General features: G+C 35.6%; 1 protein-coding gene across 2 annotated transcripts; it reads left to right on the top strand.

The window, feature by feature from the left end:
* Positions 1 to 2,062, top strand: LOC144233233 (olfactory receptor 6C3-like). 2 transcript variants are annotated; one of them, XM_077766064.1, is made up of 2 exons: positions 1 to 11; positions 1,123 to 2,062. In XM_077766064.1, the coding sequence occupies exon 2, from the start codon at positions 1,124 to 1,126 to the stop codon at positions 2,060 to 2,062; it is 939 nt and encodes a 312-aa protein (XP_077622190.1). In that variant the 5' UTR covers positions 1 to 11; position 1,123. The 2 variants fall into 2 exon arrangements, with proteins under 2 accessions (XP_077622190.1, XP_077622189.1); XM_077766063.1 differs by lacking the exon at positions 1 to 11 and having other exon boundaries at positions 1,124 to 2,062.
* The last annotated feature ends 11,701 nt before the right edge of the window (positions 2,063 to 13,763 follow it).

Below are 13,763 nucleotides of genomic sequence, written 5' to 3'. Positions count from 1 at the left end.
CTCAAAAATAAATAAACATTAAAAATAGTAATAATAAAGTTTTTAAAAATTTTATTGGAAAGAATATCTTCTTCCCAGTAAATGTTATTTTGATCATCTACTTGTTGATCTTCCATGACAATATTGTAAAAAAAGAAAAAAGAGTTCTGCCTTGTATTACTTAAACTATTTTTAAGCTATTATTTATTTTAGTAATGGAAGGAATAGAAAGGTCCCTTCTTGTCCTTTTGGCCTTTTTATCAGAAAAGGAAAAAAATGATAATAGATAATATCAACCAAACCCTTAAGAAACTAATTTATGAGATGGGGCGCTAGGTGGCTCATTTGGTTAAGCCTCCCACTTCGGCTCAGGTCATGATCTCACAGCTGCTGAGTTCAAGCCCCTTGTCAGGCTCTGAGCAGACAGCCTGGAGGCTGCTTCAGATTCTCTGTCTCTCTCTGTCCCTCCACCACTCGCATGCTATGTGTCTCTCTCTCAAAAATAAACATTTAAAAATTTTTTTACAAAAGTAATTTATGAGAGAATGTGAACAAAACATTCCCAAAGATAAACATGTATGTTCTAAATGAGATGATTACTATGGTGATGAGTTGTTTAACCTTGTGAAATTTCTCTCAACTATTTGGGCCTCAAAATATAAAATGTGGTGGTAGCCTAAATTACTCTTATAAGATTTCAAACTCTATATGTAGATTATCCATAATTCAGATTAGTTTTTATAACATTGAGGTAAAGAAAAAATCAATTAGAAAATTTTTATGTTTTTATAAAAAACAATAATTAGCGGCTTAATCTTAAAGAAACATTAGAAGAAATAGCTTCTGCCTAAATGTTAACACAAGATTTTTTTTTTAATCCATGGCCTGGGATTGTGTATTTCCAACAACAACAACAAAAAAAGATCAACCTTTAACTTCAGATCGTATTTATTACTTGAATGTAAGGCCCAATAGAAGCTGGAGAGAGTTGTTGAAAGGAAACACGTATCTTTTTGGCTTTCATAGATTATTCATCATTATGGATATTTTAAAGATTTTATATTCTATCCTCAATCTTGTTCTCTTTTATTTTCTATAGGGGAACATACATTCTCTGTTCTAAAGTGGAGGAAAATGGTTAACAATGAAAAACCACACAGTACCCAAAGAATTCATTCTCCTAGGGCTATCAGATGACCCAGAGCTTCAGATTGTGATCTTCCTCTTTTTAATTTTCACGTATGTATTAAGTGTCACTGGAAATTTGACCATCATCACTCTCACCTTGGTGGATTCCCATCTACAGACCCCTATGTATTTCTTCCTCAGGAACTTCTCTGTATTAGAAATATCCTTTACAACAGTCTGTATTCCTAGATTTCTGAGCACAATTATCACCAGAAACAAAACAATTTCATACAATAATTGTACTGCTCAGTTGTTTTTCCTCATCTTCATGGGTATAACTGAGTTTTATCTTCTAACTGCCATGTCCTATGATCGCTATGTAGCCATCTGTAAACCCCTACATTATACAACCATCATGAGCAAAAGAGTCTGCATTTTACTTGTCTTTTGTGCTTGGCTGGCAGGATTCTTAAATATCTTCCCACCAGTTATTCTTTTTCTCCAGTTAGATTACTGTGGCTCCAATGTCATTGATCACTTTACTTGTGACTACTTTCCCCTCTTGCAATTATCTTGCTCTGACACATGGCTCCTAGAAGTGATTGGTTTTTACTCGGCAATAGTCATTCTGCTTTTCACTTTGGCATTAATAATTCTATCCTACATGTTCATCATCAGAACAATTCTGAAACTGCCTTCTGCCAGTCAGAGAAAAAAGGCATTTTCTACATGCTCCTCTCACATGATTGTCATTTCCATCTCTTATGGAAGCTGCATTTTCATGTATGCCAACCCTTCTGCAAAAGAGAAGGCCTCATTGACCAAAGGAGTAGCTATTCTGAACACTTCTGTGGCTCCTATGATGAATCCATTTATATATACCCTGAGGAACCAGCAAGTAAAGCAAGCCTTTAAGGACACTGTCCAAAAGGTCATGTTTTTCTCCAATAATTGAAGACATTAGTAGCATTAAAAGAATGAAGTACTTGTAAATGCTTTCTACTATTCACACTTTCTCAAAATTCCCTTTCCTTTACTAGATTATGTGTTTTACCCTTTTTTTCCATTCCCCAGTTAAAATTTTTCAATTATTGAACTCAATAAATTTGATAATGTAAATACTGCTTCAGAATTTTCTATACATTCAAAAGTTTTATTCAAATATATTTGGATGAAATAATAAAATTGGGTTAATGATTATGATTTTGAATGGGAGAGGTTTGCGTTTGAAGAGACACTGAGCATTTAGTTTGATGGAAAGTGTTAAGAATAGATGCAGATTTCTGAACTTTTCATTCTCACCAACTAATAGAAATGAATGTTATTAGAAAATTTTGATTCTATTTGTCTCCATGAAATCAATTAAACACAATCACTAGAGGATTGGCGATAAAATATCTATTTAAATATTTTATAAGATTAGAAACTCATACATATTAAAAATCTTTATACTATTAGTAATAATTAGGATGCTAATGAGGAAGGAGAGGAGCAAGAGAGACAGGGGTAGAATATAACAAAATTTTCCAGCAATTCCTACGTTGCAGAACTATTGTTTTCTTTGTATTAAGCATCTAATCCTGACAACAAGTTTATGAGGTGCTTTTAATTACTATTCTTTTTGGGGATGTCTGGGTGTCTCAGCCATTTAAGTGTCCAACTTCAGCTCAGGACATGATCTTGAAGTTCATGAGTTCTCAAGTAATTGAAAGCATTAATAGCATTAAAGGAATGAAGCCCCGCATTGGGCTCTGTGCTGACAGCTTGGATCCGAGAGCCTGCTTCAGATTCTGTGTCTCCCTCTCTGATTGCCCCATCCCTGATCATACTCTGTCTCTCTCTCTCTGAAAAATAAGCAAACATTTTAAAAAATTAATGACTGTTCTTTTTTAGTCAGAGGTATTTTTTAGGTAGATCACATACCTCCAGAAAAAAAATATTTTCCTCATGTAAATATTACATGTTTTAAATTATGTTAAACATCTTATTTACCCAAGATTTTAACAATCCCCTTAATTGGGTATGTTTTCTCCTCCTTTTAAGGAATGAAACATAGAAATTCATAGTAAATAAATAATATATATGGCCAACATATGTTAGAACAAGGATTCAGATCAAAGCTATGCTTCCCAAATAAGCCATTGTACCAACTCTGGAAGGAGGGGAGATATTTTGCAATATAAACATTACAAGGAAACTTAAAACTTAAGAATAGAATGCTATTTCTTTCACAAAAGTACTTACTTTCACCAAATAAGCTCAACAAAATGCGACACTTGGCTTATTGGGATTTCTCGCCAAAAAACCCATATATCAGAAATTAACAATTCAGAAGACAAGCACCTCTTTGGAATTAAAGTTAAATCCCTAAACCTAAAACCAGAAAATCACTTTAACCAAGGAAATTCAGACTCCCAAACTTTTCCGTTGGTAATCTCAGCTATAATATGAACCTGTATGATAATGAATGTAGCCTCCCATTGGCAAGACTCTTGTCAGTTTGGTTTGAGCACTGAATTATCCCCACCAACAACTGCAGCCATAAACATAAATTATGTGATTGAAAATTGATTATCTCTCTTATAGATATTACCTAGTCATTCTTCATCATTCTGATTTGAGTCATAATAAACTTTCGTATTCTTAAATATCAGAACTTTTCAGTGTTCATCATGCCTTACATCTCTCTCCGAGGGTAGATCTCCAGTGCTAAAGTTCTCAAGGTCACACTGCCTTTTTATCACTATCTATAAAATTGGGTGTATATTGCAATAATTTAAAGTCATATAGAATCACATGAGCCTCACTGTACAGTATGTTTATCAACATGATTAGAAGTTTTCACAGTATACTAGAATTTCAGTTTTCTTGGCTATATTAGCAAATTATGAGCACTTTTCTAGCAAAAGGAATACCTGTTCATTATAGCCTACCAAAGGGATTTTGGAGTGTAGTCATTTACACGAATATTTGTTATAATTTAACAAATCAACAAATGGATGAAAGTGTCAAAATGCCTACTTCTTATCTAAACTATTGATATCCCCTGCCTTGAAATTTTCATTCTTCTGGTCTGATATCTATTTGAATAAATTTCTAAGTCTCGGTTTTCTAGGACTCCTTGTTTTCTAGACCTATAGACAAAAAATTGCTATAACCCTTAAAATCATGTCAGCGCCTATTAAATGTCTTACTCAACAGACAAGACCCATCTTTTCTTTATAGGACTACCTCCTAGGACCTCCACTGTGGACATATTGAGGGCAAATTTCTATCTTTTAATCATTAATGTGCCGGATGGAACCCTATGGCTCCCATGGGCATCACATTCTTAACCATTTTTTAACCTGAGGTGTTTTCAGATGGACAATAGTAAAATATAACAATGGTACTCAACAACATTTACTTAGCACATATCAGTGGCTTCTTTGAGACAGATTTTTCAGGTCATAGTAGCAGTTCATCTACTCTATCATTCATTCTATATAGTCCCCAGAAATAGAATTCCACTTGTGCGGCCTTAGAAATATTAGCTAAACTCTCAATGAGTCAGTTTCCTAATACAAAAATTAGGGAGAATAATAGGAATTTCATCATGTGGTACTGTAAATATTTGTTTAGACAAGGCTTATGAAGGGCCTACAAACATGCTTGATACCTTCCAAGTGTCTAATAATTAAAACAATTACTGTTATCTTCAATAATGTCAATTTAATTAAACGTCCCACAGCCAGCTCATACAATTTACTCAAAATTAATTTGGCTTCATGCATCACAACAGTGTCTGTAGGATGAGTGTCTTTGTGTAGTGCATTTTGGGATAGTCCCTCATCTATAAATTGGGGATTACAATAACGTTTACTTGTTTTATTGCTGAGTTTAACTTAGACTTCTGTTTTGAATATCACCACTGTGAAACATTTTAATGAACTTACACATTTTGATCTACCAAATTCTGTCAAATATATCTATCTCTATGCAAGGACTGCAAAGATTACATTTTCAGTTGTCAAAGCTAGTATTTTAAATGTAATTTTAGTCCTGCCAATCAGGAACATTCATAAAAGATATGAACTTTAAACTTAGTTATGCATCTACATTGCTGATATAGATCATAGCAGAGTCAGATAACCCAACTTTGTAGCAATAGTTCTAGATTCCAGAGAAGCACCCCTATGGAGACTCAATATTATGAAACAGTTTTGAGATCATTCCAGGCTAAAATCTGCCTTCAGGTCTCTTTGATAATTCCTTAAGCCATATATTACTCTATATTAAATAGATACTTTTTTTTTTTTTACAAATAGTTTATTGTCAAGTTGGTTTCCATATAACACCCAGTGCTCATCCCCACAAGTGCTCCCCTCCATGGCCATCTCCCCCCTCCCCTNAGGTGATATCTCAGTGTGGTTTTAATTTGTATTTCCCTGAAGATGAGGGACACTGAGCATCATTTCATGTGTCTGTTGGCCATCTGGATGTCCTCTTTGGAGAAGTGTCTGTTCATGTCTTCTGCCCATTTCTTCACTGGATTATTTGGTTTTTGGGTGTGGAGTTTGGTGAGTTCCTTATAAATTTTGGATATTAACCCTTTATCTGATATGTCGTTTGCAACTAGCTTTTCTCATTCTGTCAGTTGCCTATTAGTTTTACTGATTGTTTCCCTTGCTGTGCAGAAGCTTTTTATCTTGATGAGGTCCCCAATAGTTCATTTTTGCTCTTGATTCCCTTGCTTTTGGGGAATTGACAAGTAAGAAATTGCTGTGGTTGAGGTCAAGGAGGTTGTTTCCTGCTTTCTCCTCTAGAGTTTTGATGATTTCCTATATCACATTCAGGTCCTTTATCCATTTTGATTTTATTTTTGTGTATTGTGTGAGAAACTGATCTAGTTTCTTTCTTCTGCATGTTGTTGTCTAGTTCTCCCAGCACCATCTGTTAAAGAGGCTGTCTTTTTTCCATTGGATACTCTTTCCGGCTTTGTCAAAGATTAGCTGGCCATACATTTGTGGGTCCAATTCTGAGTTCTCACATCAGCAATCAGACAACAAAAGGAAATCAAAGGCATCAGAATTGGCAAAGAAGAAGTCAACCTTTCATTTTTCATAGATGACATGATACTCTACATAGAAAACCCAACAGACTCCACCGGAAACCTACTAGAACTGATCCATGAATTCACCAAAGTCACAGGGTACAAAATCAATGTACAGAAATCGGTTGCATTTTTATACACCAACAATGAAACAACAGAAAGAGAAATCAAGAAACTGATCACATAAACAATTGCACAAAAAAACTCATAAAATACCTAGGAATAAACCTAACCAAAGATATAGGAGATCTGTATGATGAAAACTATAGAAAACTTATGAAGGAAATTGAAGAAGGAACCAGAAATGGAAAAAACATTCCATGCTCATGGATTGGAAGAATAAATATTGTCAAAATGTCATTACTACCCAAAGCACAAAAACAAACATATAGACCAATGGAACAGAATAGAGAACTCAGACTTGGACCCATGCTTAATTTTAAATGGCTAGTTACTAGAGGAAGAAAAAACAGCCTGCTTCACAGATAGTTCTGCATCATATAATATAATTGCTACAAATAGTATACTGAGTCAATGAATCTTATTAAGGAATGGCCCCAAACCTCAGTTAGGATAGAATGTTTTTCCAGTGGGAAAAATCCAAGGGGTATATCTTGTCCTTATTTCCAAGAAGTTTGGATGTTAGATGTAAGATGTTGTACTGTTTCATAATGTGTTGGGTAGCAAGGAGCTTAGAAGTATTGGAGTATCCATAATGAAGAGATTTAGGAAAATGCTACCTGAGTGAGTCTCTCATTGTGGAACTAGAATCTTTAGGTGTTTGTGGCCCATGTGACTTTCCAATAAATAGTCATCTGAAAGGAGATTTACAATAACCAAGAGGATAAGATGACCCATTTTATGAAAGCTAGCAGTTTTCCTTAACCATTTACTTCAATATTTGATTAGTAGGCTCATGAAAATCGTGGCCATGGGGCAATGATTACATCTATGTATAAGTTACCTAGATGTCAAACCTGTCAGTACTTGATTGAGACCAATGCTGAGCCTAAATGCTAGAGGGAATAACCAACTACCTGACAGAAAATTGGTAAGTTTACACTCTTTTCTTCACACAGGGAACAACAATGTACCCCTTGGAAGAGATATTTATTCTAAATATATATTGTTTTTTGCTATGCACAGGTCTCTTCCAGCAATACAATACGTAGGTACCTATTTGTTTTATCCAACATCACGATGACCTAAAAAAAAATTTCCATTGTGAAAACGGAACTCATTTGACAGTAAGCAAAGTGAGACAACACACTGATCTGTCTTACTATGCACTATGCCATCCAGAAAAAAACAAACATAAAAGTGGCTATGATGATAAATTGGGGGAAATATGAGAAAGATGAGTACTAATTTAATAATTGGGATTTGTAGGAATTGTCTATATCCCAAGTATTCCCAGGGATTATTAAAATCACTGTTTAACTGGTAAATTAGAATGGGACATACATGAGAGACAGATAAAGCATATCTTTATGAAAGAATATTTTGGTTCCTCAGAAATGAAGGTTAGGTCACCAAGCCAATAGCCAAGTAAGGTGCTGACAGACAGAGACACACACACACACATATATTCATATATGAATATGCAATAAATAAAGGATATGTATACAGAATATATAAAAAAGAAGTCTCAAAACACAATAAGAAAACAAAATTTAAACAATGGATAGATATATAAATACATATGGAAACCAACTTGACAATAAACTAGAAAAGAAAAAAAGAAAAAATATATAAATACAAATCTTATCAAAGATAATATACAAATGTCAAGTTAGCATAGTCAAAGATTATTGCTCAACATTATTGGTCATCAGGAAAATAAAAATTAAAACCCTAATGGGGTACTGCCTTGTAACTATTAAAATGAGTATTTTAGTCATTTAACAAATTGTCTTTATTTCGAAGACAATATCAACTGCTTGAGGCAAAACCACAGAAACTTTCACAAATTATGGATGGATTGCAAATGGTGCAGTCAGTTTAGAAAGCAGTTTAAGTCGCTGATAACATCCAACGTATAATTAACAAAAAGCCCAGCAATCCCAATTCTAGTTATTTTACTCAAGTGTAATGAAATCTTTTCACACAAAGCATCATTATTCATAGTCACCATAAATTGGAGACTACTCACATGTTCTTCAGTATGTAAATACATACACTAACTGTGGGGTAGCCATTCTAAGGGAATACTACTTGGACTAGAAAGGAACCACATACTGATTTAGCAATAAACATGAATGAAACATAATTTCAATTTATGTGAAACAATCCCGATCCAGAGACTACACAGTTTATGTGAAAGAATCCCGATCCAAAGGCTGCACTTTATATCATTCTTTTTGTGTGACATTCTGGAATGGCAAATCTATGAGGACAGAAAGCAAATCAGTTTTTGTCAGGGTTGAGAGAGACAAAGGGTTGACTACGAAGGTCCAACATGAGGAGCTTCATGAGATAATGCACTGATTGCATGTGGTTCTATGGGGTGACCCTATGCAACTTTATACACCCATAGAACCTAAAACAACCCTAAGTGTGTGTGTTTGCTAAATGCAAATTACAAATAATCATCCAGGATGTTGGTGGTACTGAAGAGGAACACACACTGTGATAGGAATCTCACAATCTTACAAAGAATAAACTCTAGACTAGAGGACTGATGTTAGAAGGATAATGAACTTATGTCCATTTTATATAAAGCTGTTCCTCATTGTTCACAGAGTCCTTCTTTGCACATTTCCGTACTCTCTAGCATGTATTTGTAAACACTAAGTTAATTCAGAGACACTTTTTTGAGCCAATCCAGCACATGGGCAGAGCAACAAAGGTTTTGAGTTACCTATCACACCTGTTTCCAGCTAAGTTTAAACAAGGTGATGCTCTGCCTTCTTGCTGCAGATCTCATACTTTAGACAAAGTCTTTTCATGGCCGATATAATGCTGGATTTTTCACATTTTTCTGTTTTAATCCTGGTGATTTCACTGCTTTTAATGGCCCCAAAGCACAGTAGTAAAACACTAAGTGTCTTGAGAGTAAGAATCGTGTGATGTGACTCATAGAGAAAATACCTATTGGGTGAGTTTGGGCCAGGCATGAGTTCTGGGTGTTTGGCCTGATGTTAATGAATCAGCAACATACTGTATTCAGAAAAAGAAAGAGGACACTTATTTCTCTGTATGTGAGGACTCTCGTGAAAATAATAAAATAACATCTTTACTGTGTTATGAAGCTATAAAGAAAACGGAAAGCACATAAATTTGTAGATTCATGACATGAAAACAGATTTTTGTTAAATCATAATGACAGGGGGACCTAGGTGGCTCAGTCGATTGAACATCCGACTCTTCATTTCAACTCAGGTCATGGATCTTCCGGTTGGTGGGATTGAGCCTGACGTCTGGCTCTGCACTGACAGCATGGATCCTGCTTGGAATTCTCTCTGCCACCCTCTTTTGTGAAAGAAAGAAATAAACTTTTAAAAAGTCATAATGACAGCATTGTTGTCAACCAGAACAAGCCAAAGAAATATATGGCCATGTTACCCATGGTTAAGAAATGGGAAAGTTTTCAAAGGGTGACAAAGTGTAAAAATTGTTAAACTTGCAGGTGAGGCAGATTCTGCAGATCAAGAGGCTGTGGAAGTACTTATTAAATATATCCAAGATGCTATTGCAGGATTGGATTATGTAGAAGAGCAAGTTTTCAGTGCTGATGAGACTAGTCTGTTTTTTAAGGATGTTGGAACACTAAACCATATCACACAAATTACATACATAATAAAAATAGTTTTGGTTGGTGAAAATGTTGTAACAGAGGCTTGAAGGAATTTATCTTCCTATTTCCACTAGGAACAAAATTTCAATATTGTTAATTCACTGTTGTGGCAAATTTATGGAACATAAGTACCTGGAATAATGAGAATCTACACTCTCCACAAATGTACTTGTGTATACATGGATTCGTGTGTATACAAAGGTCTCCCATAACTGTCTACTGACAGACACTAGGAAGACCTCAAAAAATTTAAAGATGGAATAAAGTTGAATGGACTCAGGAGCCAATTGAAAGGGAAGCCAATGGTCAAAACTGGAGAATATGAAAAACAAAATAAAGAATGTAGTACTGAATTACAAACTAAAGAATAAAAATCATATTTATTAGTGCATACTCAACCAACTGAGCCACCAAGACGCCTTTAAAAGAACATTTTAAAACTGCTACAATTTAAGAGTTTTGTGTGACATTTTTATTCATTATAACATAAATATTTTGTGACTGACAGGACTACATGATGTTTTGTGTTCTTATATAGAAATATTTTAATAATTTCTATTAAAATTAAAATGTGATCTATTCTCACATAGTCATCAAGTGATCATTTATGTAAAAGATTCAAAATAGTTTATTTCATGTTTCTTAACACTGAACAGACATATTTTATGTTTTAGTTTTGCACAATGTGAATTTTATATAGTAAAGGTTAGCATCTATTATACAAAGGCAGAAGCCAAAAGCACGCTTATCTTATGACCACGAGGATAGATGATGGAAAGTAGAAATAATCCCCACCCAGCAATTTTGTAGGTAAAGAACTGTAGTAATCTCATTAACATATTAAATTAATTGACAATTGTGAGTAAATATCAATCCTTTTGACAACTCTGAGACCTCTGATGGATACAGAAAACAGAGGAGACATTACAGACTTAGCCAAACTGTCTGGACAGTTAAGCTTTTCTTAAAATGATCTTAGGGGATAGCACCAGTCCCAGAATGGAAAGACACTTTCCCAGAGGACAAATATAGGTCCCCACCACACTAGGTCCCTGAAGTTTGGAATTTTAAAAGGCAGCAGGCCCCGTTAGTGTAGTGTAGTGTGCTGCACTGTTCCAGGCAGGCAAGTGACCCAGAGACAGTGTGAATTCAGAGATCTGAAAAATGCCTGGGATGCAATGGAAGAAATAAGTCACTCCTCTGAAACTGCTTCCCTGGGAGCAGCAAGCATGGACTTCCCTCACCAGGAATGAGGAAGCAGGCTGGTGCCAGTTTCCTTCCCCACCCCGCAGCAAAAACCAATTTTAGGGAAATAGCACAGCATCAACACTGCCAACCTAATCTGCTTACACCCAAGTCCCAACTCACTGTGATCCACTAGGACTACTTTTCTAGGCCAGGTATGCCTTACAACTAGCACAGCAGGTCCCTCTGTAAGAAAACCAGCACAAACCACAACACACACCACATCTACTGACCAAAGAGTTCTGCAAGTTTCAGCTCTAGTGGAAATACTGTCAGGTCTTTTTTAGCAAGCAGATCAGAGCACACCTAGTTAAAACTCACCACACTCTGGCCAAGGTCCAAATACTCCCCACTGCAGGCAAGGAGAAACTCTGCAGTGGACTGACCTGAGGGAAAGAGCAGCCATAACACAGCACAGACTGCACACAGCATATACCAAAGACACTTCCTGAAGAATCAGGCCTGGGCAATATATGACATCTTCTTCATAAAGCCATTCCTCTCAGGATCAGGAAACATAAAAAAGGCTTTTCTAACTCATAGAAGAAGAAGACAGATACCTAAACAAAATGCCAAGACTGAGGAATTCCTCCAAAAAGAAAGAACAACAAAAGGTCATGGTCATGAATGACAGAGAAACAGATATAAGTAATATACGACAATCAGAATTTAAAGCAACAAGGATAAGGGTACTAGCTGGCCTTGAAAAAGCATAGAAGACACCAGGGAATCCCTTACCACAGAGATAACAGAGCTAAAAACTGATTAGGCCAAAACAAATAATGCAATAACTGAGATTCAAAACCAACTGAACATGATGACCACAAGGATAGATGAAGTAGAGAAATGAACAAGTGATATAGAAGATAGAATTATGGAAAATAATGAATCTGCACAAAAGGGGGAAAGGAAAATTTGGATCAAAAAGTAGACTTAGGGTACTCAGTGATACCATCAAGGGTAATAATGTTCATATTATAGCAGTCCCAGAAGAATAAGAGAGAAAAGGAGACAGAACATTTACTAGAGGAAATTATAGCTAAAACCTTCCCTAATCTGGGGAGGGTAAGAAACCTCCAAAATCCAAGAGGCATGGAGAACTCCCATCAAAATCAACAAAAGCAGGCCAACACTAAGACATACTGTAGTTAAATCTGCAAAATATAGGGACAAATAAAAAATCTTAAAAACAGTAAGACAGAAGAAGTCCCTAACTTACAAGGGAAGATCCATAAGGTTAGCAGTAGACCTCTCCACAGAAACATGGCAGACTGGAAGGGAGTGGCATGATATATTCAAAGTGTTGATTGGGAAAAAAAATCTACAGCCAAAAATACTCTATCCAGCAAGACTATTATTCAGAAAGAAGGAGAAATAAAGTTTCCCAGACAAACAAAAACTAAAGGAGTTCATGACCACTACACCAGCTCTGCAAGAAATATTAAAAGGGACTCTTTGAGAGGAAAAGAAAGACCAAAAGCAACAGGACTATAAGAGAACAAAGAAAAACTCCAGAATCAATGAAAAAACAAGTAACAAAATGGCATTAAAATTCATATCTATCAAAAATCCCTCTGAATGTGAGGCTCCTGGGTGGCTCAGTCTGTTAAGTGTCTGGCTTTGGCTCAGGTCTTGATATCATGGTTTGTGAGTTTGAGCCCCACATTGGGTTCTCTGCTGTCAGCTCAAAGCCCACCTCAGCTTTAGATCCTCTGCTCCCCTCTCTGCCCCTCCCCTGGTCTCTTCCTCTCTCAAAAAAAAAAGTTAATAATCACTCTGAATGCAAATGGACTAAATGACCCAATCAAAAGACTTAAGGTGTCAGAATGGATTAAAAAACAAGACCCATCTATATGCTGCCTACAAGAGATTCATTTTAGACCTAAAGACACCTGAAGACTGAAAGGGAGGGGATGGAGAAACGTTTATCAGGCAAACTGATGTAAAAAGGAATCCAGAGTAGCCATACATATATCACAAACTAGATTATAAACCAAAGACTAACAAAAGATGAAGGAAGACACTATAATAAAGGGGTCTAACAAAAGATCTAACAATTTTAAATATTTATGCTCCCAACTTGAAGCACCAAAATATTGAAACCAATTCATAACAAATATAAAGAGGCTAAGAGATAATAATACAATAATAGTAGTGGACTTTAACACCCCAATTACATCAATGGGCAGATCATCTAGGTAGGAAATCAAAAGGAAACAATGGCTTTGAATGTCACACTGGACCAGATGTACTTAACAGATATATTCAGAACATTTCATCTTAAAGCAGCAGAATACACATCTTTTTGAGTGCAAATGGGACATTATCCAGAATAGATCACATACTGGATCACAGATCAGGTCTCAATAAGTACAAAAAGACTGAAATAATACCATGCATATTTTCAGACTACAATGGTGTGAAACTTGAAGTCAACCAGAAGAAAGAAATTGGAAAGACCACAAATACATGGAGGTTAAAGAACATCCTACTAAAGAATAAATGGGTGGGAGTGCCAGGCTG

This window comes from Crocuta crocuta, unplaced genomic scaffold, assembly GCF_008692635.1.
Source record: "Crocuta crocuta isolate KB4526 unplaced genomic scaffold, BGI_CrCroc_1.0 scaffold245, whole genome shotgun sequence".
Lineage (NCBI taxonomy): Eukaryota > Metazoa > Chordata > Mammalia > Carnivora > Hyaenidae > Crocuta > Crocuta crocuta.
This window is presented reverse-complemented; position numbering and strand designations above follow the sequence as displayed.

Bases quoted from the DNA above. Each gene is read 5' to 3' on its own strand.
- LOC144233233 (XM_077766064.1), top strand. From the start codon at position 1,124: ATGAAAAACCACACAGTACCCAAAGAATTCATTCTCCTAGGGCTATCA.